Source organism: Monocercomonoides exilis (genome assembly GCF_001643675.1).
Source record: "Monocercomonoides exilis strain PA203 chromosome Unknown scaffold42-869251, whole genome shotgun sequence".
Taxonomy (NCBI): domain Eukaryota; phylum Preaxostyla; order Oxymonadida; family Polymastigidae; genus Monocercomonoides; species Monocercomonoides exilis.
In genome coordinates this window covers 315001-341477 of record NW_027150587.1, presented here as the reverse complement: position 1 = coordinate 341477, position 26477 = coordinate 315001, and the positions used below count along the sequence as shown (strand labels likewise).

The window sequence follows — 26477 nt, the reverse complement described above, 5'->3', positions numbered from 1 at the left end:
AGAAGAGGGCGTGTGAGAAAGGAGAGAAGAGAGAAATTATATTAGATACAGAAGAGAGTCGTCCACTGATCAAGTCGGATGCTTCGATAATTTGGCCGATTGGAGGAAAGAGGACAAAAGGAGAGAAATGCGTATGTGTGTTGTGCAGTCGCATGTTCTTAAAGGCTGTTCAAGTTGAAGGAATTTCATTTCAATGAATTATCACTATCGTTATCTTCACATTTTCGATCTCAAATTGTTATTATCTTTTTCAAATGTGAATGAAGTCGGTGGTGAAATTACAAAAAAAGCGAAGCAGAAATGGATGATTATTGGCATTAGGAGAAAAAAGTGATCAAAAAGAGGATATATGTGTTTTGATTGTGATCGATGAATAATAATGTGAAAAAGAAAATAAAAGAAGATTTGTGAAATGAAACATAAAAAAAATTAAAATTGTTTATTTATAGTTATTGTTTCATCTCGGATATTTCAAAAAGAAAATAAATAAATAATTGTTGATGTTCAAACAATAATCAAACTTATTATTTTTATTTGTTCATCAGTTAAACAAATAATCTCTATTCAACACATCTGTGCAGTATTTAAAAATTTATATATCTCTCTTTTTTTTTATTATTATTTTCTCATTTCAGAATTTTTTATTTAGAAATAATTTTTTTATTTCTATTTGTTATCAAAACTAATTTATTTTGATGGTTCGTTTCATTTTTTTGATTTATTTTGCATGAAAAAAAATATTTAATAATGAAAACGAACTTTTACAAAAAAATGAGTTAATCAATTCAAATTGAAAAAAAAAAAAAATATATTCGAAGGTTTATTTTTTATTTCATTTTTTAAAAAAATTTAAAAAAAAATTCCAATTCACATAGTTCAAAAACATCTGCATCATTTTATTTTTCCAAATAAAAATAATAACAAAAATGATTACAAGCTCAAATGAGAAGTGTGATCAGTCACTAACAGATATATGAAAAAATGAGTATGATTAATCATTTCGATGCAGATGATCAGTATTTGACAAAAACAAGAAGGAAAAATTTTGCAAGAGGGAAAGTTTTTAGAAAAAAAAGAAATATAATGATAGATCAAAATTTCGATCATTCTTTTTCTAATAACTTTCCCTCTTGCAAAATTTTTCCTTCTTGTTTTTGTCAAATACTGATCATCTGCATCGAAATGATTAATCATACTCATTTTTTCATATATCTGTTAGTGACTGATCACACTTCTCATTTGAGCTTGTCATCATTTTTGTGATTATTTTTATTTGGAAAAATAAAATGATGCAGATGTTTTTGAACTATATAAAGTTATTAGTCATTTTCGAAAAAATATTTATTTCTAAAAAAACAAAAAATAAAGAAAAATCCCGAGTTGTCATTTTTTTATTAATTGATAATAATTCCATAATAAATTGTAATAATCACAAAAATGTCATTTTCAAAACAGGAGTCAACTCTAAATTCACGATGCAACGTTCTATGGAAAGAAATACAACGCATCGGTGGAGATGACGTTGATTCATTGCTCGTCTATTTGTTTTACAACTACAGAAAATCATCTTCAGTAATTAATGATTTACTGAAGTCCTTGAATGGTTTGGACTTCAAAATTTTTTGATTGTTAATAACTTTAATTTATCTATTATTATATTCATTTATTATTAATATTTATTTTTTTGTTATTTAAAAAACTTAGAATATTACGAAATACTTCTGAAAGATCTCTCAGTTGTGTACAAGTACGCACAATTACACACGCAAACGATGATCCTACAAGCACTGACGCGCAACGCATCATTATCTGAGCTTCTGGACTATGGATTTGACATTACTGAAGGAAAGTATAATTATGCAAAACAAACTCTAACAAAAAACCAAGGATTTTTAATACCAGCACAATTGCCTCACCCACCATCATGTAAAAGTGGTTTGTATTAAATTTTATAATGATTTCTTTTTTTACTGTTTTTTTATTTTTTCAATTATTTTTTTTATTTTTTTTTTTAAGGTCTTAATGAACAAGATTGGGAAAAGGGCAACAATTGGATGTTGGCCCATTCCACAGAAGCATCAACGTCATTGCAATCAGCCAAGAAAAAACCAAAAAAAGTTCCTGATTACGAGCAGTACATAGAGGAATCTGCATGGGATGATATCATAATTACAGAAAAAAATAATACAAACAAAAAACTATCTTCGCCATCAAAAAAGACAAATCAAAGTTACAACAATGCCAATGTCATTCCATCTGTGAAACCTTCTTCTACAAATAATACACCTTCTCAAACAGTAAACAATCCAATCAGCACTCCACTTCGTGCTGAAAGAAAAACAATAAAAATTAAACAAAAAAATTCATTTCATCATCGTCATTCTTCTCCATTACTGATTCCTATTCACAAACTTTTCAAAGAAAAAACTACCATATCATCATCATCATCATCCTCATCCTCATCATCATCATCATCATCATCATCATCATCATCATCATCATCATCATCATCATCATCATCATCATCATCATCATCATCATCATCATCATCATCACCCTCACCATCATCATCATCATCATCATCATCATCATCATCATCATCATCACCCTCACCATCATCATCATCATCATCATCATCATCATCATCATCATCATCATCATCAATTAGAAAGAAAAAGAAAAAAATAGATAATACTCCTCCAACAGACAAAGGTTCATCATCCTTTAGCAACGAAAATATGTGGATTAGTGGTCAATTGATTGAATATGCCACTTCTCCCACTCTTATTCCTCCACTGGCATTTCAAAATCTTCTCTCAAAATTTTCAAAAAATAATGACATTTCAATAACTCCATCACAATCACCTCAATCATATCAAAACGAATTAACAAACAATAATAGATCATTACAAAACATTTCAAATAACAACACAATGAATCTTCATCCTTCCAATCCGTTAACATCTCCATTTCCATCATCACATTCACAAAACTTAACAAACATAACAAACACTAGTTTTAAAGGATTAATCAATTTAGGCAACACATGTTATCTTGCCTCTCTTCTTCAGTGTTTTTCTTCAATCACTTCACAAAAACCATCAATCATTTCAAAAACACGCTCAAAACAAACATTATCATTTCAAATGATGAGTATTTGCAATCAAATCCTCAAAGATGGAAAAAAAGTACATTCATGGATCCCATCAATTGTTAGCAAATGGGAAAATTTTTGCAGATACGGAAGCAAGCAGCAGCAGAATGTGTCAGAGGCATTCGATAATCTTCATAGACTTTTCGAAAAAGATGGATTGATAAAGAAAGATTGCTTCTGTCCTATTTTGATTTCTCATTTCAAATGTTTTAAATGTCAAAAACTCACATCACATATCGACAACATCAACAATAGCATTATCATCAATTCTTCATCCACTCACAATGGTTTATCTTCTTTGTTTTCAACTGAAATACTAGATGGAAAAAACAGAGTATATTGTGAAGAGTGCAAAGAAAAATGCTGCACTGCTCGGTGGGAGGAAATGATTTCATTTCCAGAGGTACTAGCCCTCTCCCATGAATGTACTGATCCTGCTAGTTCTCCACCTTCTCGAACACTTCTAATCAAGACTGATATGTCGAACAAACGTTCATTTTGCAAAGGATATGCAAATGAAAAAGATTCAACATTTCACAACAACAATAAAGAAACAACATTCTATCATTTCATTGGTCAAGTTCTTCACAAACAGTTTGATAACAGTAATGGTCATTACATTGCTGTTGTGGAAAGAAAGAAAGAATTGAGCAAGATGTGGATCACTTGTAACGATGATGATATTAAACAATTTGATAGTGACAATTGGACTAAGACTTGGAAAGAACTTTACGCACAGGGTTACACTCCTTCGCTATCATTCTACATTAAAGAAAACTCACTATCTACACATCCAACTATTCAATTTGGTGGTTCCTCTATTTCTTCCTCCTCTTCTCAATCTTTAAATATCAACAACACAAACACAGACACAACTCCATCATCATCGTTTATCACACCACCACATCATTCTTCTTCCATTCCACAACTATCATCATCAATTACATCTTCTTATGGATTGGAAGCTTTGAAAGAAAAAAGAAAGAAAATGGGCATCTTTTCTCCCAACGAGAAAAGATTAATCTTCAAGCCCAAGACAAAATTGTGGAAAGAGTTTTCTGAAGAAACAAACATCAAAGTTTCTCTTTCCCACTTCTACAAACTCACCACCAATTTCTCCAAAGCGAAAAGACGAACGGATCTCTGCGGCATGTGTGAGAAGTTGAACTATCTGGAAAACAAATTGAAGTCATCTCAAAACAAAAATGGACTTTCTTCTACCGAGTTTCATACACTCAAACTTCTTCGACAACATCGTCTTGTTGCAGAAATGCAACGCAAACACTATCAATCAACTGTTGATAATTTGAAAGAGGGAGAAGCAGTCTTCGTCTTCGACTTCAAAGAGAAATGGAAACTCCCCATCAGAAAAAATCAACTTCAACAAGAATTCTTTAATTATCAACAAGTCTCTCAATTCACAATCATCTCTCTTCAAAAAATTAATAATCAACAAATAAAACGAACTTTCAACTTCTTCTCCGACTGCCTCTCAAATGATCACAGATTTGTTATTGAGTGTCTGGAATCTGTGATCAAAAGACACTTCTTCTCAGACACTCACACTTTTAAGTTCTTCTGCGATTCAGGTCCACACAACCGAAATCGCTTCCTTCTTCACTTCATCCTCTCCAAACAATCAAAACTTCTCAAAAAGAAAAATACACAACTCAATTTCTTCGCTGAGCACCACGGAAAGAATATTTGTGATAGTGAATTTGGTGCATTAGTTAATACTATCGACAACAATCTATCTACTGAACACATCACTACACTTCATGACTTAATCAACTTCTTCGAAAACAATATGAATGTTTCTTCATCTGTTTCATCATCTTCGCAATTGAATATTCTTGAATCATCCTCATCAAACAACTCCCCATCGTCATCATCTATCAAGGAGTGTGTGCATGAGAGGTACTTTGAAGAGTATGTACCATCTCAGCAAATTTCATGGCCATCACTGTCAGTCCCTCACATGAAGGACTATTTGTACTTTGAGCGCAAGGGCTCATTTGTCTGCGCATCTGCTGTTGGATATCTTCCTCAACGCTCTCTGGTTGCCCTCGAATCTTCGACAATGAAAGAAAAGGTTCAACGTTCAAGAAAGTCATTTCACTCTGATATCACATCATCTAACTCTTCTCTTCTTTCTCAATCTTCTCAAGATCTTCTTTCAAGAAGATTTGATCTTCTTCTTAACTCTTCATCTTTAAATGAATCTCAAAATTGTATTAATAGTGTCCCTTTTTAAGAAACTAGTTGTTGTGTATGCTTAGCTAGCACTCTATCGGAAGGGTGCTGGACATGACTGTTCGTATTTGATATTGCAGCCCGAAGGCTGCAATATCCGGACCTGGATACGACGAACAGCCTCCCAGGTACACAATAGTTAGAATCCGATTGTTTTCTTACTGTTTCTGTCCCTATAATGTCCCTATTTGCACTTGGTAATAGTCCCGAAATTTATTTATATATGTCTAAATAGAGATTCATTTTTTGATGGGTGTTGTGAAGAGTTTCAATGATTTTTGGATCAGATTTTAGGAAAGGAGAATAGCTGAGAGTGTGAAGTGATGTTTCATCACTGTGTCTGCCTTTTTTCTATGTTGGATTTGATCTTTTTGAGTTAGGAAAAGAGAAATATCAGAAAGGGTGGAGTGGGTAGAAAACAAAGGATAAACAGTCAAGTTTGTTTTTACACCTAAAGTATTTGTATTCTTTTGTGTTTTGAATTGACTATGATACCATGTTTTTGTTGATATAGTAATGCTTTTTATTGAATCTTTTATTGTTCATACAAAATTGATATTGAACTGACAATTGGGGAATGTTTTGCTGTTAATGTGGTAAAAACATATTCCTTTGAGTGTGATGCAACAAAAAAAAGAAACTTATATGTTGATTTCTATATTTAAGATGATTTATATGGGTAATTCTTTTTGAAAAGTCGCTATGGATCAAAAATTAATCCCATGAAAATTAATAAAAAAACACTCCGTTACCATAATACAAATGAAAATATAAAACTCACACAGTGATGTTAGTAGGCTCATAACAAACTTCTTTATGAGAAGATATATTTTTTTTCAAAAAATTATGTATCAACTTTATTGATCAAAATTAAAAATTGAGAATTAATGATAAATATGTGATAGCGTTTTTCAGTTCATTTTGTAATTGCTGATTCATGAAATTTTCATAGTGTGCATCGATTCTTTTTTGTGAATTTGCAAGAATTCTGATTATTGCAGATGTTTGAATTCATTCGGATTTTCTTTAAACTCAGAATGAATATCTATTTTTGTGGAATCAAATATGACTTTTACTAGTAAAAATAAATATAATAATTATTATAACAGATGGTTTGAAACTGTTTTTCTTTTATATTTAATTATATATAAGATTTTTCATATTCACATTTTTGGCACTCTTTCCCTAACACAAAAGTCCGCACATTGATAAACGGGCAACACTGAAGCGCACACACATCTGCTTTCGTCACAGTCATCTTCACACGAAGGAAACATCACGCAATCACACTATCAAACATACTCTTCTCCTCCCTCCGGAACATTATCATTGAAAATTCTTCATCCGCTTTGAGGAGATTCTCCTTCTCCTGAAACTCCAGCAACACTATTATCTCTGCCTCCTGCGACACATACGCCCAATCTCTTCGCTCTGGCTGTGCAGTAGCGCGCTCTGCCACAAGTATCTTTGTCCTTCTCGGCTGCAGTACATCCAATGCCCTCGCATTGCCATTTGCGCAGGATAGTGCACAAACTCCCCACCCTCCGGGAAATAGAACGCATACGACACCGTCTACGTCCCATACGCCCCCAGAACAACGCTCTGTGTCCTCGTCGCACTGCCCCTTTGCAGCACAATCGACCCTCCTGGCACTTGCATCAGCACCTCCACAGACCTCTGCACCTCCTTCGTGTTCGTCAGAACCGCATCGTACACACACACACCCTGCTCGCATCTTCTCCCATCCAACATCCTTCCTCACCTTCCACCCTTCCTCTTTCACTTCCCACATTTAGCCCACATCATATACAAACTCCTGCACAACTACCGATTTCATGTACATGCATTTGCTTGGCCCGTTCAACACCGATCTGTGTTTTATCGTTTGCCTTTATCCTTTTCTTTCTCTTTCCTTTTCTTTCACTTCTTTTTTTCATCAAACCACTCCACCTCCTTCACAAACAGCACAGCTGCTGTTTTCATTCTTCAAATAGAAGAACTTCCACTTCATCTCATCGTTCTTAATACCTTTTCTACACAAACCGGCCGCACACAAATATCTGTCAGTGCGGCTACAAACGCTGCTGACGTAAACGTATCAGTGCCTTCAATCACATTCACTGACACAAAAGGAAGAACCTTCATGCACCTTCAAACATCGCATTCTTTCCCTTCTACAGCTCCCCAAAGCAGATATCGCTCATTATCCAGATAGAAATGGCTCCACTCAATTGGAGCAGTCAGAATAGTCTTCGCGCGATAATATTATTTCTCCATCTCTTCCTTTGAATGTTCCATCTGCAGGAACTTCACAATTGGCTATCTCTTCTTCTTCCTCAACACCACCTCCACCACAATCTGCAAAAGAGCCACAAGAAGAAGAAGCAAAGTCATAACGCTCATTCTCTGCTTCCATATTCTTCAACTTCTTAGTACTTTACTGTACATCCGCTGAAAATGAGTGGACAATCTGAAATGCTTTTCGAGGCATCGCTCCTGCTTGCTCATTCTCTGTATTGCATTCGATTGCATCACCGTTATCAGCATCAGCACTGCCAATGCACCTGCTCCTGCCGTCTCAACCATCGACATTGCCATTCTACCACTCAACCTCACCTCTCTTTCAATCTGCTTCGTCTGCCTCATCTGCTATTTCGCTTCAGTTGCACCTCCAAGCAGACACAGCATCAGCTTCAGCTCGTCATTGTTCCGAATGTTTCACCCTCCCATTGCGCGCATGTCACTCAGCTGCACATCGTTGAAAATAATCTTCTGCATGTCAGGAAGAATCCCTTCTTTATTCTGCACAAGCTCCATCAGCTTTATCGTTGCCGTCTCATTCGAAACGCAAACTCAAATCACATTCACTTCCATCGTTCTGATATGTACTTTCATCTTGAGACAAAACCCCTCTTTCGTTGAATGCTCGCGCCGATTCTCCTTTCACACTGCTCTTTCTTCTTGCTTCTTCTTCTTCTGCCTCAATCAACCCCTCAACATCCAATCCCGATCGAAGCACAGTCTCAAACATCTTCTCCTCTTCTTTCTTATATCTCGCTTGCTTCTTCATCTTCACTTTCACATTCTCCACAAGCGCCACACATCTCCTCACACTCCTCTTTTGTAATTCTTCTCCTCTTCCTTCTCCTCTTCCTTCTCCTCTTCCTTCTCCTCTTTTCTTAGCCTTCTGCCCCAACTCCACCAGTCTTGCCGGCACAGGCACTTGCTCCACTGCATTCAGCCCAGCGCACAAAGCTGTCTCTGCGTATTCCTCAAACATCCCCACATCTTCCGTGCCCAGCAGATAGTGGTCAACCACCGTCTTCTCCTTTTTGCTCGCCAAACTCGGCCGAACCGCTTTCGCAAAGAATTTTGGCGCCTTTTTGAACAGCAGAATATTCGTTTCCTCACATGCAAATTCGCTGTCTAGATCGCAAAACTATTGGAATTTCTTCTTCTCTTCTCCTTCTTCTCTTCTCCTTCTTCTCTTCTCCTTCTTCTCTTCTCCTTCTTCTCTTCTCCTTCTTCTCTTCTCCTTCTTCTTTCTCTTCTTCTTTCTCTTCATCTTCATCTTCATCTTCATCTTCATCTTCATCCTCATCCTCATCAACCAACTTGTACAGCTCATCAAACGCATTACACCACGCATCAAATGCCCTCACTTTTGCCTCGTCTCCCTCATTCTTCTTCGTCTTCGCCTTCATCACGCACTTCAGCAGATGAAGAATTCCTCCAAAGCAACTGTAGCATTCATATGAAGATGTCGACAGATCTTTTTTCTTCCGCGTCGCAACACATTTCGAAAGATATGCTTTCTTCAATGACACTCCTCCTGTCTTCTTCCCATTTGAACTGGAACATTCACTTTCACATCTTGATGATGTTGATGTCGATGATTTTATTTTCTCCTTCTCCTTCTCCTTCTGTTCCTTCTTTTCTTCCTTCTTTTCTTCATCCTTCTCATCTTCTGCTTCCCAACATCTGCTTCTCAGCACTTTTTCTGGCAGAATCAGCGCCGAGTGCATCTTCTGCAAGACATGCTTCTTCGGGTCAAACACATTCATCAGCCGTATTTCACTCAATCGTCCTTCTCCTACTCCTTCTTCTTTTCCCTCAATTTTCCTTCTTCCGTGATACAAACTTGATCCGCATCCATCATTTTCGCTTCCTCGCTCTCATCGGCTGTTGTCACTACGGTAATGCTCTGCCCCTTCACTGCAATCACTTCCGTCGAAATAACCACACGCCTCCTCTTCCATTCCCCTGGTGCTTCGTTCAGCACAACTGTTGTTGAAACCCCCTAAAAGTTGATGTTCTTCCAGTCTGAAACGCTTCTCCTCCAGTTCTGCGCTGCTCCCGTTCCCTCTCCTATCACAATGTTCATCATCATCTTCTTCCTTATTCTCTCCATCATGTCTGCCATCATCCCTCCACTTTCTCCAACACAGATCGTATCCCCTGCATCTGAGCTTGCCTCAATCCTCCAAGTCTTCTTCGTCACAACCTGATGCATCAGTACAGACTTTTAATCCATTATATTCCTTAGCCACGCTGCTGACTTCAACCAAAGATGGAAGTTATCTTTTTCTGTATCCAGCCTCTTGTCCAACGTGAAGAACACCCTTCCACTTTTGCTGTTTGAACCTCTGCCTGCCTCCCCTCATGCTACCGTGTTATCTGCGTCTACGCATCAGACGGGTCATCAAACACACTTACTAAAGCATGCGCTCACATTATCAACTTGCAATTGATCAGCATCTCCTTTTCATAACCTGCTTCTGCTCCTTCTCTGGTATCCATGTCGTTTCAACACACTCCGCCGTTTTTGACATAGCATTTTCCCAATCATCCATGTATCATTCCAACATGCGCTACCACGTCATTGCATCGTATATGCATATGCTGCAAGAAGCATACAAAGCATTTGAATCAACTCCTTCCTGACGATGCAGATACGACAAGCAAACTCGCGCTCCTCTGCTTTGTACCTGAAACGTTCTTAAAAGAGCACAAAACTCGTCTTCCAAGCCTTCCACAATAGTCTGCTTCATCCATGCCACCCCCCTGTTGAATATGGAACCAAAATCTCGCACGGCTCCAGAAACAACTGCTTCTTCGGTGTTGTGCTTCTGCTGTATCTACGTTCGTTGATTCACGAAGCTGTACGACTTCTTGGTAGCAGCATGTTCAGTTCGTCCAGCACAGTCACAAACCGCTTATCTGCAAATCACACACATCATTCGTTGACTGCCTTGTTAAACCAGAACACTTCTCTTCAGCTCACCACCAGATTCAACAGCAACGAGCACTCCACTATTCTGCCTTCGCTCAACCTCTCCTCCCCATTCCTCTTCTTCTTCCTCTTCCTATTCTTCTTATCACCCAGCACAAAGAAAACAAGTTTCTTCCTCAACTTTTTCATCGAATTTGTCTTTTTCCTCAATTATTGTCAAACGGTCAACTGATATTTACAACTGCTCCACATCTCCAGTTATTTCAATTCGACTTTTCATTGAAGAAATAATCAAACACTCATATTCTTTTCCTGCTGTAACATTCTTATTTCTCGCGAATTCCGATGTTACATAGCAGGCACGCAAAGTGAGTGCATTGTTCAGCATTTGTTGCAGGCTACTCTCTGAAAAAATCGCTATCCATGTCTCCGCCTTCACAAACCTCAGCCGACTCAGCCCAAGCGCCTCCACAATCAGCAGCGCAATTGCTTCTTCCAGCTTCATCTGGTTTTGTTTTATTCTTTCCACAAACTCTCTGTATGACGTTGGATACACGCCTTTGGCCTCATTCCCATCACATTCCTCTCTATCAACTCGCACTTTGGAACTGCCAACGCAATCGCTGCTGGAGACAGAACCATATCCTTCTCCTCAGCCCTGCCTCCGACTGCCCCTTCTCCGCAATCTCCCCCACCTCATACACTGAAACCCCTTATTCCATCATTTCGTCATCCAGCTTCACCACCACACGACTCGACTGTTGCGATCACCATATCTGCAGCGACGCATCAAACTGATCTTATATCGACGGGAGCGCATTCACATCAACCGCTGCAAATATCCTCCTACTCCCCGACTTCGTCCATACAGACGTTGCAAGCGATGGAAGAGGCGCCACCAGCGGAACCGAAAGCATCGCGGAAAGTGCAACAACATATTCCCGTTGTGCCTGCTGCTCCCGCGGCGATAGCAGCAGCTGCAGCGACAGCGGAATGTGCTGCCCATACACTCCAGCCGCCTCTGGCACAATAATCCGCAGCCGCCTCTCGATGTCGTCCAACACCACTTCCGACGTGTTTGAAGCTGATGACGCAGAAGCATCCGAAGGATCAATCGCAGGTGCTGATGATGAAAGAAAATTGTTTGATACAAACTGTTTGTTTATTTATATTTGAAGAGATTACATTTTTGAGTTTGAAATAAATGGAGATTTTTTTGAATATTAAAATATCTAACTTCAATTTTTAAAAATAATATAAATAATTGCTCAATGTTTACAACTCTTCGAATATCTTTCGATTGTTATAAGCGTTGTTTTAAGAAAATTTTCCTGTTTGATAATTCTTAATAAAAATATTCTTTTATTCAAGCGAACAAAATTTTATTTATATTTCAACAAAAATAACATTAAAAACAAAGTAATTATCCATGAATTCATAATGAATATTCGAACTGATGAAATGAAAATGAAGAAATAAAAACATTTAATTCATTTTATTCAAATAGCTGGAATGCATATGTTGACATAAGTGTATCACAAAATAAAGTTAAAAATCTATATAATTTTAACATATTTCTATCCTGTTTTTCTTTTAAAAGCGAAATAAATTACAAAATATAAAATTTTCAAAACAATAACGGGAACGGTATGATCAACATTTTTTGATCTTTTTTGATCGAATTTTCAGATCAGTTAAACGTTTGCGACTTTTCAAAAAGAATAACCCATATAATGAAGTACTATTGTTATTTATGTGTTATTTTGTTTTATGATTGTTATCGAATTTGCAATGAATTTATTTTTATGTTTTTCTCATCACTGAATATTCATCAACCGTTGTAGTTACTCAACAATAAAGATATTGATAACAAAACAGTTATATATTGAATAGAACAATTATTATAAACATGTTCATACAAAAACAAAAAATTTTTAAGTGTTAAATTTTTCAAAGATATTTTTTCTCATTTGAAATGAAAATTCAATGAAAAATTAAAAAACATATTTTCACCTTTATTCAAACAATAAAAAAATCAAAACCAATTTCTGATGAAATGTTTGCATTAATAAAACAATAATATTCACAAATTAAATGAAACAAAAATAAAAAATTTTGAAAAATTTTTGAAATTTTTGATCATAAAAAATACAAATTATTATTAATGGCGCCATTAAGAATACCATGATCTATTTTGCTCAATGCGAATAAATAACAATAATAAACATGTCTGATGCTTTTTTTGAAAATCTGTTAGTGGAAAAAGTTGGTAATAATTTGTTTTTTAACATATTTTTTATTTGGGATGAAGTGTTGTGTGAAATGAATTGTTTCCCATGCACTGTCTTCGAAGATTTTTCTTATTTTTTTTCAGTCATTCTATATATTTAATATGTGAGGACGTCTGACTTGTAATGACAAAGCTGTATAAAAGGTTTGTTACAAATCGTTGTTATTTTTCATTAATATAAGAATTTTGACCTATTTATTTAGAAACTGGTAATTTTGTTTGGCACATAGACAATTTTTGATGAAACAAAGAGAAAGACTATTCAATGTGACTATATTAATTCTTGTTCATTTTTGACAAAGTTTGTTTTTATTATTAATTTGAAAAATTTATAAAATCCAGTCATTGTATTTCTATTAATGTGTGATATGAAATTATTATCAAATTATCAATATTCATTTTTTATTAGGAAGTGTATCTGAAATATGAAATGTCACAGAACAAAATCATTGTGTGAAAGATTGGAAAGTGAAGAAAAGAACTTTATAAAGTATTGGATAAGCTCTACAGACAAAACAAGAAAGAAAAAGAGGAGGAGGGAGTGGAAAAATACATGGGAAATAAGGATAATGCTGAACTGAAAGCTGTGATAGAAGGAAGCTTAGAGAAACTAAATGATGATGAGCAAGATGATTATTTCGAGAAAATGGTGAGAGAAAATAAGGAAAGAGTTCTATAAGGAGCAGAGGCAGAAAGCGCAAGAGAGCAAAGGAGAAGGATGAAATGAGGAGGGGATAATGAGAAGGGAATATTATTCATAGGTTGGAATATATAAAGAATGAAAAAAAAGCCGAAGTTTCAATTCAACGATTTCGAGTTGAAAGACAATGAAAGAAAGCAGCAACAATTAAAAAAAGTGTATAATGACAATCCATTGGACGACCTTGTGGAAGAGCGTGAAAAGGAATGAGCATCAGCGTGTGGAGGCAGCTTGGTTCAACCGGAAGACAAACATCATCCCGATTTCCACTGAGAAACAAATGAAGATGAAGCTGAAATCGATTGAAGCAGCGCAGAGCAGGAAATGGAAAAGGAGAGAAAAGATCAGTGTGCATGGGGAAAAGAAGCTGGAGGAGAGGAGAGGTATTCTTATCAGCTCAGAAAGCAATGAAAGAGGAATTGGAAGTGAAAAAAAATTGAACACGAGGGTTCTTTATAAACAGAGAAAGATGGTATTTCAAAAAGCAAAGTCGATAGAGTGATGCATTTGGAGTCATTTGATTAAGTCAGAACATCTCTTGTTATTCATTCCTGCTGAAATGGCTGTTATATGGAAAATTAGTGGAACACAAAGACTATTTGGGTTTCATTCCACAATGAAGATAAGCAGAGGTGGGAAATGCGAATTCAATGAAAATGTTATAAAGAGGAGATGGACTATTTTCTGTGGAGTGAGAATGGAACGAAGAGAGAAGGAAAAGCGAGCAGAGTGTTTTGAACTGAAGTGAGTCTGAAGTGTCGAAATCAGCTTCGTTGAAAGGCAGGCATGCTCGTTACACGTATTCAGTGATTTCATCATCATCTTCTTCTTATTCACAGAGCGTCAAAACGTTTTTCAGTGATCCAAAGGAAAAGACAAAAAAAATGGCAGCTTGAAGGAAGAAATGCAGCAAAAATAACATGGTTATGCTTCAAGAAGAAGATGATGATTTCTTTATGTCAAAGAATACAACTGCTAACAAAGCTTTGACCCCATCTGTTTCTCAATCATCATCCTCTGCTTTGTCTATCTCTCATGTTTCTTCAATGATTTCTCCACAAAGGAATAATATCCATTCAAAGGCTCCACGAAGCAACATTCATGCTTCATTGGAAGGGATGAAGAGGAGGAAAAAGGTGAAGAAGAACACAGATTTTCTTACGCTATATTCGTTGCTGACACCAGAAAGAACACTAATTCCGATATCTATATGTCACAATGCGCTTTGAGATGACAAGTGGTTTAAGGAGGAAGAAAAAGACAGGATGTGGTGAAAGGAATATTTGATGAAGGTTAAGAAGGAAATAGACGAAAGATTGATGCGAATCAAAGAAAGGAAGCTGAGAGAAGAAAGAGAAAGAGAAGCAGAAAGAATTATAAGCTTGCCTTTTTACCAGCAAAATGCTATTAACACAATGTCAATTGGACCGAATCAGACTCTTCAGTCAATTCCTCAGCAAACGACATCGACAAACTTTTCTTCTTCTTCAATCTTATCATCATCATAACCTTCTTTTTTCTCCTCACATATTCCATCTGATTTCTGTCATATTGATAATGCTTTACCTCCTTCAACACCATCACTTTCACCTCCTTTTTCAAAGTTATCTATATCTCCTTCTTCCACCAATACTCCAACTTTCACAAATCAAATATTGTATCCAGTTTCTTCTTCGTCAATGTGCTTTCCTGAGCCAAAATTGTCGGCTATTCCAAGCCGCATCGAACGAATTGAGTTGGAGAAAGCTATATAGCCGAAGATGGAGAAGATGCAGAAGAAAGAGACAGAGAAGGAGAGAGAGGAGCTGCTGGAGGAAGAGAAGGAAAACTCGGAGAAAGATCGGGAAAAGCTCGAAGACGAGCAAAAGAAGGCGCTGGAGCAGGCTGAGAAAAAGTGGGAGGCATTTGCCTCGTATCAGAAGAAGAAGAAGATTGAAAGAAGTGATTCATTTTTCAAAGGTTGTGCGAAGCAGAGGAAAGTGTGGATCAAGCAGAATGTTGAATCGCTTTCTTGTTGTTTGGTGGATGAAGGTTTTTCATATTCAAGATGATCTGTATTTTGACAGGCAGGCTGTTCAATTTGAAAGCTTCGCAGATGTGTTTCACAATAAAAGCACATTTTCAACTGCAGAAAAAGGAGAAGATGACAATTCGGAAAACTTATCTTTTTTGAAAGAACAACAAAAGAAGAAGATGAAGAAAAGAGTTGTATTTCAAAAGAACTGAAACATTCTGAGAAAATGCCAAGTTAAAGTGCGAATTTGTTTTTCATTATTCAATTTGCTAGCTTCTTCTTCTTCTTCGTCTTTTTCTTCTTGTGCTGAAAAAACATATCACACACCTTCATTGTCATCATCACTCACTAAAAATGATTGAGTTTCTTTATTTTTCGCATGTGTTCAAGAAATAATAATTGAAATAAAGATGATGGTCATTTCTGAAGAAATGAAACAGATAATAATGCGAAAAAGATTGATAAGTTAATGATGAGTATTAAGAGAAAGAGACGAAAAGAGTTGTTTTCACAATGAATGATGAATGGAAATCGGATTGAAAAAAATTGAAGAGATAAAAAAGAAAGAAGTTAACTGGAAAATAGGAGAAGCTGGAACAGAAGACGAAGAAGAGCCAGAACGTAATACTACTACTGAGAAAGGTGCAATTGTTATTTATTTGAATCATTCTGTCTGTGGATTTTTCCTGATTTATAAAGAGATCAACAACGAAGAGAAGGGAAAGGAACTGATCATCCACGCAGTGAAGGGCATATCTGTAAATGAGGAGCCATATGAAGAAAAAAGCTGGAATTCCTGTTAACCATCAGAGTGAAAAAAGGTTGAACATTCAGGCATATGACTGTATGTTGTTTCCATTTTGATAACAATAACTGATTGTAGCTGCCTTGTTATTGGCGAACAAACAGCTGTTGGGGGCACATGCTTCCTTTAACTAAGAAGACTGTGACTGCTGTGTTACTCTGGAAAATGATAAGAAGAAAATCCAATTTGCGAATGTATTCCTTTAAATTTTGTGTTTCAAATGTGGTTACTCGTATGTTCATTTCTGACCAGTTGCTGATAGAGCCTTGTGAATACTGTGGATATTCTCTGTTTACCGAGCAGGCTTCAAGTGAAGACGAGGTGCAATTATATAAGCACCACTGTTATGCACAAAATGTGGAAAGCTTTTTCAGAGCATCAGCAAAATTTGCGAGATCCGTTGGGTTTTTTTTTTGAAATGATAAAGCGTGTTGATGACGAGCTGGTTCAGCAAAATGGTCGTCGAAGAGAGTAGAACATGCTAAAGAAGCTGTCTGGCAGATTTTCTCTTCGAAAACAATGGAGCTTGGAGTTGAGGTTCAGATGCATCTCTGTTGGAGAAAAGAGTCAGGAGATAAAAGCAAGAGATCCGAAAAGGATGGAGAAGAGGGAAGACCGTGCAAAAGAGTTTGAATAATGTGAAAAGATGTGACAGAAATTGAGAAATGAACATCAGCGAGCTGGCAGAGTTAAAGCCAACAAGAACAATATTTTTCTAAACAGATTTAATTCGAATGTTGGAAAGGCAACTCTGGTGGTTGATGTGTAGGACGGCTGTGGATGTGGGTCCCAGGTGGACAAGCGCGGAGCCGAACTGGCAGATAGAGAAGCATATATTTTGTCAGCAGAATATCAGCTTGGAACAGCAGAAGATGATAAAGTGGAGGCGTGAGGTTGAAGTTGATGCACAACATTGCAACTCTTCGCTCACACCGCTGACAAGCGCAAGCTGGATATCGCCAGACTTATGAGAGCATAATGATTGTGAAGTTTGAAGATTTCAATACGAATTCTGCTCTGGGTTTGTAGAAAACAGCAAATGAGAGAAGCTTAAACACCTCAAAGGGATGAAAGCAAGAGGAATGCGAGTTTCGCAAAAGTGGATGGAGAATCGATGAGGATAAATGACTGTGACTAGGATGCTGAAGCGAAAGTGCAATGATCCAGATACCCACTCCCTTTTTGCTGCCTCCGCAGTCACATATGAAAGGGGTTATTGGGAAGTTTGTGTTAAAAAGGAGCATCGAGCGAAAAGCGGATCAGCTGAAAGAGAAACAATGAAAGTGGGACTCAGTGAACAAGGAAGGCGATTCCTAAGAGGTGGAGAATAGTTAAAAAATAAAGCCAGCTGTTCATCAAAATATTTTGTTGTATCTGAAACAGAAATATTTGTATTTCTATTTATTTATTCATAATTTCTTTGTATTTTTTTTCAATAGCTTTGATCAATTAATTTGAATAACTAATTTCCAGAATTATTAATTTAAAAACAATTATTAACAATAAACAATAGTTTTTTCTACAAATATTATGTGTTTCCATCATATTTTTCAATGTTTATTATTGAAAATTGATTGTTTTTATCTAAAGTTTTTTGATCTTCAATTTCAATTTCTAAAATACTTTGAAATGACATCATAAAACAAGTTTTTATATAAAAAATTGATTAATAACGTATCGAAGTTATTATTATCATGTTGTATTAACGATTAAGCAAGCATCTTGTTCTTTTTATTGAATTCTTTATATTTTTGATTAATATTTTATAATTTTTATAAAATATGAAATAAAAACAATTGGAAACAAATTAAAATCAACAAATAATAAATAATAATCATATATTAATGAATATTTTTGCATAATTAAACAAAAATATTTTCTAATCAACCCAACCCTTAATGAAAAATTTTTTTGATCAAACGTCGGAATTTTTCATGATATCAAAAAAAATCACCCATTTTCTAATTTTTTTTCCCGTGTTGATTTTTAATAATTGCCCTTTTATTTGAATTGAGAGTCATTGATTCAAATTAATGTATGGTTATTAAAAAAATCTCCATTATTCAAATCACCCAACTTCATCAGCATAGTTTTGAATTAAAGAAAGAAATCAAAAATATTTAATAAACATTGTTGTTTTGCGAAGAGGAAAATTCATAGATTACTTTTCAAGAAGCTTGCAGTTTAAAAAAAAAAAAAGAATACAGAAATACGATCCAAAATATTGATACCATAACTAATTTATTTCTGAGAAGTGAAGAAAAAAGATTGAGTTTTCGAGAGCAGCGCGGGGTTGATGTCAACTAGGCCTGTTTCATTAAAGGTTATTGCACTTGGCGAATATGGAGTCGGGAAAACATCTTTGTTTTATCAATTTATTCATGATAAATTTGATAATGGATCCTTGACAATCCATGATGATGCAGTGAAAAAGGTTTGCCTTATTTGTTTGAAATTTGCTTCAAATGCATAGGATGAATGGATTTTCATTCATCAATTTGTCGAAATTTTGATTGATGTTTGCAATGTGCAGGAAGTCGTTGTTGATGGAAGGAATGTGATCCTCAAAATATATGATATATGTTTGCTCTTTCTTTTATCATGAATACAAGTCAAATGATTTATTCTTTTTTTCAAAATGTCTGTGCGAAATTTTATTATTTTGAAATCTGTAGTCCAAGTGGAACGATTTGGTTCTATTGGATTAAGTTTTTACTGGAAGATGGATGTGTGCATCCTTGTTTACGACGTGACTTCACCAAAATCGTTTGACAAATTAGAATATTGGAGAGACGAATTTCTGCGCCAAAATAAGCCTCCAGTTCCGAAGCATTTTCCATTTTTTGTAATCGGGAACAAGACTGATCTGGAAGAATCGAGAGCTGTGTCCTCAAGGAAAGCTGAGGAGTGGTGCGAGTCAAAGGGCAACACGACGCATTTCGAAATTTCAGCGAAAGACAACGTGATCGTCAAACAAGTGTTTCTTGATATTATTCGAACGGTTTTAAGAAGAAAAGCCATTAAAAGTGATGACGGACAACAGGTTGTGAAAATTCAAGCTGATGCCAAACCCAACAGAATTATGTGTTGGAGTTGAAGCTTATCGTTTATGTTTCTCTGCAACAAAGAATTTGCTTTTGCGCAATCCAATAATTCATCTTTTTTGCCTTCAGTTTTCTGTTCATGGTTTTATTTTCGAGTGTACTTTTTTTCTGTTTTGTGTGTTTTGTTTTTATTCGAATTTGTTTTATTTTTGCCCTATTGTTTTTTTATTTTTAACGTTAAGTTGATAATTTTGAACAAATGAGAGAATTGAGCAAAATACTGGTTGATCTGGCAAGCAACATTGCGGGAATTAATTTCAATAATAATTGAATGTTTATGTAGCCAAACTCTAATTTTCAAATTGCTTTGTTTCAATTAAAAAAAAAAAAAAAAAAAAAAAAAAAAAAAAAAAAAAAAAAAAAAAAAAAAAAAAAAAAACTCCACATTGTTTTTGTCATTCGACCGATATGCATCGCTTTATTCTTCCTTGTCGCAAAGGCCTATTTTGCGGACCAAGAAATAAATAATCTCCTTTTTTTAAACAAAAAATTTATCTTTTCGAAATTGAAATATTTCTGGTTCATGCATAAAGATTATTTGCGATTTATTTTGAATTTTCTACAGTCAGTTATGAAAATTTCCAAGTTTGTAAAATAACACCTTTTCTGTTTTTTTATAAAACTGTTCGCACACAATTTTTTCATTCATTCGATTTTTTCTCTTTTCAAAAACATAAATGAAAATAAAAAATAATTTTTTAAAAATCAATAAAAAAATACTGAAATAGAGGAAGACGAGTTGTGTGAGATGAAGCTGTGACGAATACGCGAAGGAGATGTTGTGACATGATGGTGAAGAGTTCAAAACAGAGTATTTAGAGCGAAAGTGAGGAAGAATAGAAATAGTGGATATGAAATTAATGCAAGTAATTCTTTTTGCCCCATCATTTCCACAAATGTTAACGAAGCAGAAATAGTACACCATCCACATATCAATATTGTACATATTATTCCAAATACTCCACTGTTCATTACAAAATACAAGTTTAGAAAATGTTAAGAAATAAAATTGGTTAAAAATTGAGCAAACGACAACTTCATAAAGAGAGACAGCAATGCCAATAACATGAGAGGAAATAGGCAAAATCCTAGAACAGAATACGCATTATATGCAGTTATACTTCCGCCCTGACTCATCATATCGATAAGAAAATACACCATAAATCCTCCAATTACAGAAAGACCAAAAATATATCCAAAATGTATTTTGCCTTTCTGAAATAATTAAAAATAAATAAAGAGAAGCAAGTACTGACTTACACAAACCAGAAGTAACAGAAAGCTAAGGGCAAATCCGAAAAGAATAAATCCTGACATATCTCCATCCATCCACAAGTCAGCATTTGCCTTAGCAGATGGATTAAGAACACTAATTAAGCGCATTAAGAATTCCTTTGGTTCAATGCCCAACTCTTTAAATAAGAATAAATAATAGCGAAAGTCATGGAGAAATCAAATACCTTCCAGAAGCGGTGGATCTATCTCATCATCATTTGTTTGCCTTTGATCGTCTTGAAATGTTACAGATGAGTCAAAAGGAATATCCAAAAATGTTGGCTGCATCGGAAAAATTCTCTTCAAACACAAATTTGAATGAGTTCTCAAAGTGCAAAATAAGATTGATCGAAGAAACAATAATAAAAATGATTGAAGAAAAAGTTCAATTTGACAAATGTTTATCATTTCGTAGAAAAATAGCTCATGCATTTCAGTCTGTGCCGCACGATGAATTTGATTTTTACGATAAAACAAATTTGTACAGAAGTCAAATGTCGCAAAAGCAACAATTGTGCTGCGATGAAACACTTTCTTTCATTTTGAAGGACGAGGCAAAAAAGACTGCAATTGAAAAAGCTAAAAATGAAGAAAAGCTTTTTTCTTCAAGATTTATTATTATCCAAAACCTTCATTCTTCAGTTTCTGATTCACTTCTTCACACTTTTTTTGATCCATTTGGAAAAATTGTTGAAATCAAAATTGGACGCGATAAGTTTTCATTGAATCCGTCTTTAATTGCATCGATCCAATTTGAAAACATTGATTCTGCGAATTTAGCAGCACAAGAAATGAATCATTTTCGGATACTTGGAAAGGAAATAAATATCATCCATTCATTTTCCTGCCCAATTCGAATAGATGATGCAAAGCTAGCCAAAGAACCAATCAATTTTAAACAAAATTCTGGAATACAGTTACTACCTGATCATAGTTTTTCGCAACACATGAAGCCTCAGCAACTACCCCAGCCGACTTCCTCATTTCCTCAAATGAAGCCTGGCCTTTCAGCACCAGCACCCCCCAAGAATGGTCCATTGACGCGGATTTACGTCGGCTCCGTGTCGTACGACATCACAGAGCCCGAGCTGCGAGCGCTGTTTGCGCCGTTCGGGAACATTGTTTCAATGAATCTTGTGCCAGACCCTTTGACAGGGAAGCACAAGGGATTCTGCTTCATTGACTACGACAACCCGCAGTCTGCGCAACTGGCCAAGGCGACGATGAACCAGTTCCCTCTGAACGGGCGCAACCTCCGGGTGAACGACCCGAATCTGCCTGTGTCGTATTCGAATTCAAGTGCTTCTAATGCTTCTATTGCTTCTAATGCTGGTTCTATTGCTTCTATTTCTTCTTCTATTTCTTCTTCTTTTCCTTCAACTGATCCCTCTTCCTCACTCATTCATCCGTTTCCTCCTCTTCCTCCTCCTCTTCCTATTCCTTATTCTTCTTCTTCTTCTTCTTCTTCACTGCCTTTTTCATCTACAAACCCAGTAATAGCTTCATTTCAGGCGAAAGCACAGGCAAAGATGGCTGAACAGATGAAGATGGAAATTGAGAGAGAGAAGGAGAAGGAAATGAATGGGAATTCAATGAAAGAAGAAGAAGAAGAAGATGACGATGAAGATGATGAAGATGATAATGATGAAGAAAGAGAAAGAGAAAGAGAAAGAGAAAAATTCGAAGAAGAAGAAGAAGAAGAAGACGATGATGAAAAAGCAAAAACTTCCAATGAAAGTCCAATATTATGTCTGTTGAATCTTGTAGATGCGAACAAAGTGGATGAGAATTTGGAGGAAGATGTCTTTGGCGAGTGTCAGAAATACGGAGATGTGAAGCAAGTGACGGTGAAACAGGTGATGGTGAAGAAGAAGAGGAAGGAGGAAAAGAAGAGGGGAGAGAAGGGAGAGAAGGGAGAGAAAGAGAAAGAAAAAGAAAAAAAACAAGAAGAAAACGAAGTCAAAGAAGAAGTTCGGGTGTTTGTGGAGTTTTCTAGTCATGAAGAAGCAGAAGCAGCGAGAAAAGCGCTGGATGGGATGTTGTTTGACAAGAGGAAAGTGACAGCTTATTTGTATGGCTTTGTGGCGTTTTTGAGTGGGAAGTTTGATTTGTGAGGAGGGGAAGAGGGAGAAGAAGAGGAAAGAAGAGAGAGAAGAGGAAGAAGGGGAGGAGGAAAGAGGGAGAAGAGGAAAGAGGGAGAAGAGGAAAGAGGGAGAAGAGGAAAGAGGAAGAGGAAAAAAAAAGAAAGAGGGAGGAGGAAGAGGAGGTGATGATTAAAATATTTATTTGTTTTTGTTTTTGTTTCATTTCAATTCATTTCAATAAGTTTTTATTTTTATTTATTTTTTTATTTAAAGATTCAAAAAAAACAAAAAGCAAAACAAGAAATATTGATCATTATAATAATAATAATAATATTTTTTCTTTTTCCCCTCATGTTGCAACAAAGTTAATTGATGTGATAATGTAATGCTCAAAGTCTTGTTAATAATCATCATCATTTTAATAATGAGGATTTAAATAATAATAAAAGAAAATCATTAAAAAAAATAATATTTGACTTATTTTTTCCAAATGTTCAAATTATCAATGCAATCTTCAGAAGCATTTACTCTTTCTCATTGAAAATGGAGCTAATAACAGTTAGATTTAATGATATATTCGGAATAATTGCTATTGCAAGAGAGAAAAGAAAAACAAAAAGAAAAATGAAGAAGGGAATTATTTCTTTCTCTTTCTTTATTTTTTTTTTCCCCTTTCCTTTCCTTTCTCTTTCTTTCTTTCTCCTTTTCTCTCTCTCTCTCTATTCATTTTGCAGAAGGAAAGAGGTTTACCATTTGATTCCAGCAAGTGGACTGAAATATTCATTAATATAATAAATATAGAAAACAAAACAAAAGAATGAAAATGAAAGGAATATGAAAAAAAAAAAAAAAATTTTTTTTTTTTCCCTTTTCAAATCATAAACACACTCAGAAGAAGCCTGCTGTTGCGTTTGCGTATTAACTTGACTTCCTCCGAATGCATTGCTTCCACTCATTCCACTCATCCCAGGCCAAGCAAAAGGAGAAGGAGAAGGTTGACTTTGCACTGTTGAAGGAGGGGAAGTTTGGAATGGTTGATTAAATTGAGTTTGTTGCATTGATTGCATTGGTTGAGAAGGAGCAGAGCTAAAACCAGTCCAGGCTGTGCTATTTGAGGAAGGTGAAGGAGAAGGGGAAGAAGAAGAGAAAAAGAAACCAGGAGTAGCAGATGTGGAAGAAGAAGAAGAAGAGGTCGAGTTTATTGCTCCAATGTTTTGTTGCATTGAAGGAGAAGGAGAAGGAGATGATGAAGATGATGAAGGAGAAGGTGTGGTGAAGAAGGAGAGGAAATCAGTTGAATTAGAAGAAGAGGTTGAGACTGGAGCTGAAGAAGGTGCAGGTGCAGGGGCTTGAGATACAGCTGGTGTTGCTGGAATTGAAATATACGGAAATAATCAAATAGAAAATTAATAAATAAATAAATAAAAATTATTATTATTATTATTATAAATTTAATGAAATATAAAATAAAATAAAATAAATGTAACAAACAAAAAAAAATTTTTTTTGAAAAAAATATAACCACAAAATCCATACAAGTGAAATTAAAGAAGCTAGCTGCTGTTGCTTGTGCTGATTGTGTTGATTGAACTGGCTGTGAAACTTGAGCTGGTTTTGCAGCAGTTGAATGCAATTTCTTCACATGTGCTGTGTCTTCTTCAGGAGGAAGGAGGAAATCACTGCCTCCGCTGGAGGTTGCGCCTTCAGTGGACTTTTGGCGGGAGGAGGGCTGAAAAGATTTTAAAAAATAAAAATTAATTAACAAATTAATAATAATAATAATAATAATAAAAGAAGAAGAAGAAGAAGAAAAAGAAAAGAAGAAGAAGAAGAAGAAGAAGAAGAAGAAGAAGAAGAAGAAGAAGAAGAAGAAGAAGAAGAAGAAGAAGAAGAAGAAGAAGAAGAAGAAGAAGAAGAAGAAGAAGAAGAAGAAGAAGAAGAAGAAGAAGAAGAAGAAGAAGAAGAAGAAGAAGAAGAAGAAGAAGAAGAAGAAGAAGAAGAAGGATTTTCGAGAGAGAGAAAAAGAAAAAGAGAAAAAAACCGAAAAAAATTTGAGATTGATAAAATGAATAAAAAAAAAGATAAAAAATTAATCAATGTCAATTAAAAAGTTATTTGTTTTTAATATCAAAAAATAAAAAAAAAATGAGTATTTTGAAATTTAATTGAATCAAATATAACCAATGATAATTTATAAAACCTTCAAATTCAATTTGACAGATATTTTTTCTCCTTCTTTTAATGACCAATCCTTCACAGGAACCTGAGAAATAGGATGCGCTGCTGCTTCTTTGTCTTCTCTCAATCGACTATCAATTTAAATCAAGTATTAAAAGAGGGTTTTATTTTTTCATTGATAAACATTATTCAAATTCAAACCGAAAATGTTCGGATATGGTGTGCATAAAATCGAATGCATATTCCCGAGTTTCAAAACCAAGACCAACAAACGCGTGATGTCCTTAAAAAGAGATGTTAATTTTGGAATAGAGCCACATGAACAGCTTTTAAACCACAAATAAATAATAAATCATTTTAAATTACCTTGACCATCATCGACTCGCACAATGAAGTACCGTGAAGAATCAAGTGCTCTTTCGACAGCACTTGGTCCTGTTTCGGCCACAGGGCAATTTGCAAAAACTTCGCCTGAAGAAAAACATTTAATTGAACCATGAGAAAGAAGTATATACCAGTTTTTGGATCTTCAAGACGTATGTTGCATAAATCACCTTTTGCGGTCACAGTCACTTTTCCAGTCCAAATGTGATCCTCTGGCTTCCAATCACGGCACCTGAAAAGCAGAAATTCGAAATGTATGTAGAATGCTTTAAATTTCATACATGTATCCTGCAGCTGATGGTCTAGGGCCAAGACGATAAACGAAGCATTCAGGCACCACAGTCAGCGTAAGTTCAATTTCTGTCATCAAAATAAAAATTTCTTGATCAAGATAGCCCACTATCCAGTAATTGAGTTTGTTTGTTGAAAGTGATTTCATCAATAATTCCTATTTATTGTTATGTTAAACACATTTTATATTGATTTCTGCCATTTGAGAACCCTTCATAATTAATTCTAATTATTATTGTTTTTGACAGCGGGTTATTTTTAGCTGTACAGGTTATTTAATGTCTTCACTGAAAATATTTTATATCATTTTTCTGTTATATGCGAATTTTTTATCAATTTTGTTTTTTAAAAGCATTTTCACTGATTAATGACAAATTTGGAACGTTTCAAAAATATTGAACAGATTTTGTTACAAATAAAACAAGCACTTTTACATGAACAAAGCGCGTTACAATTAGCTTCACCATTTGATCCGCTTTATACAGAAGAAATTCATCATTTCGAAGAAGCTTTATCAAAAATTGATTCTTTGTGTTCAACTCCACAAAAAATGAATTGTTATGAAGCTCTTTTGGAAAAAAGACGAGCTTTGTTGAATAAGCCAATTGCTTCACTTCACAAGCACTTTGACGAGTGTTTTATTGTTAATGGATTTTCCGAAGACTCCAAGTTGAATACTGATACAGTTTTAACTGCATTTAAAGAAGGAAAA

The 26477-nt window shown here is 35.2% G+C and overlaps 10 protein-coding genes across 10 annotated transcripts in view; 6 read left to right on the top strand and 4 right to left on the bottom strand.

Moving 5' to 3' along the window:
- Positions 1-4961: 4961 nt before the first annotated feature.
- On the top strand, positions 4962-5408 carry MONOS_14163 (uncharacterized protein; the record flags this gene model as incomplete). The annotated part of the gene is made up of 1 exon (XM_067866942.1): positions 4962-5408. One exon carries the CDS (start codon positions 4962-4964, stop codon positions 5406-5408), a length of 447 nt encoding a protein of 148 aa, XP_067722316.1.
- A 1275-nt stretch (positions 5409-6683) lies between these two features.
- MONOS_14162 (uncharacterized protein) lies at positions 6684-7199 on the bottom strand (the record flags this gene model as incomplete). Its single annotated transcript, XM_067866941.1, has 1 exon — positions 6684-7199. One exon carries the CDS (start codon positions 7197-7199, stop codon positions 6684-6686), a length of 516 nt encoding a protein of 171 aa, XP_067722315.1.
- A 1044-nt stretch (positions 7200-8243) lies between these two features.
- On the bottom strand, positions 8244-9471 carry MONOS_14161 (uncharacterized protein; the record flags this gene model as incomplete). The annotated part of the gene is made up of 2 exons (XM_067866940.1): positions 8244-8786; positions 8848-9471. 2 exons carry the CDS (start codon positions 9469-9471, stop codon positions 8244-8246), a joined length of 1167 nt encoding a protein of 388 aa, XP_067722314.1.
- A 1592-nt stretch (positions 9472-11063) lies between these two features.
- MONOS_14160 (uncharacterized protein) lies at positions 11064-11673 on the top strand (the record flags this gene model as incomplete). Its single annotated transcript, XM_067866939.1, has 2 exons — positions 11064-11148; positions 11297-11673. The coding sequence occupies 2 exons, from the start codon at positions 11064-11066 to the stop codon at positions 11671-11673; spliced, it is 462 nt and encodes a 153-aa protein (XP_067722313.1).
- Positions 11674-15390: 3717 nt separating this feature from the next.
- On the top strand, positions 15391-16006 carry MONOS_14159 (uncharacterized protein; the record flags this gene model as incomplete). The annotated part of the gene is made up of 2 exons (XM_067866937.1): positions 15391-15646; positions 15918-16006. 2 exons carry the CDS (start codon positions 15391-15393, stop codon positions 16004-16006), a joined length of 345 nt encoding a protein of 114 aa, XP_067722312.1.
- Positions 16007-18690: 2684 nt separating this feature from the next.
- MONOS_14157 (Rab7c4) lies at positions 18691-19871 on the top strand. Its single transcript, XM_067866936.1, has 3 exons — positions 18691-18883; positions 18983-19031; positions 19125-19871. The coding sequence occupies exons 1-3, from the start codon at positions 18746-18748 to the stop codon at positions 19544-19546; spliced, it is 609 nt and encodes a 202-aa protein (XP_067722311.1). The 5' UTR covers positions 18691-18745; the 3' UTR covers positions 19547-19871.
- A 483-nt stretch (positions 19872-20354) lies between these two features.
- On the bottom strand, positions 20355-21138 carry MONOS_14156 (putative Yip1 domain protein; the record flags this gene model as incomplete). The annotated part of the gene is made up of 4 exons (XM_067866935.1): positions 21014-21138; positions 20820-20965; positions 20584-20768; positions 20355-20517 (listed from the first exon to the last, which is right to left on the bottom strand). Exons 1-4 carry the CDS (start codon positions 21114-21116, stop codon positions 20355-20357), a joined length of 597 nt encoding a protein of 198 aa, XP_067722310.1. The 5' UTR covers positions 21117-21138.
- Positions 21139-21506: 368 nt separating this feature from the next.
- MONOS_14155 (putative RNA binding protein) lies at positions 21507-23231 on the top strand. The gene has a single exon (XM_067866934.1). It carries the CDS (start codon positions 21620-21622, stop codon positions 22940-22942), a length of 1323 nt encoding a protein of 440 aa, XP_067722309.1. The 5' UTR covers positions 21507-21619; the 3' UTR covers positions 22943-23231.
- Positions 23232-23245: 14 nt separating this feature from the next.
- MONOS_14154 (putative Adaptin earbinding coat-associated protein 2) lies at positions 23246-25867 on the bottom strand. Its single transcript, XM_067866933.1, has 8 exons — positions 25756-25867; positions 25606-25706; positions 25457-25561; positions 25292-25373; positions 25113-25221; positions 24449-24641; positions 23801-24281; positions 23246-23683 (listed from the first exon to the last, which is right to left on the bottom strand). The coding sequence occupies exons 1-8, from the start codon at positions 25839-25841 to the stop codon at positions 23659-23661; spliced, it is 1182 nt and encodes a 393-aa protein (XP_067722308.1). The 5' UTR covers positions 25842-25867; the 3' UTR covers positions 23246-23658.
- Positions 25868-25982: 115 nt separating this feature from the next.
- MONOS_14153fu18021 (uncharacterized protein) overlaps positions 25983-26477 on the top strand; it is a 6001-nt gene continuing 5506 nt past the window's right edge. The window contains exons 1-2 of the mRNA XM_067866932.1: positions 25983-26035; positions 26118-26477. The exon at positions 26118-26477 is cut by the window's right edge and continues 732 nt beyond it. Of these exons, the coding sequence (XP_067722307.1) occupies positions 26133-26477 (345 nt within the window). The 5' untranslated portion in view covers positions 25983-26035; positions 26118-26132. The remainder of the gene's footprint in view (positions 26036-26117) is intronic.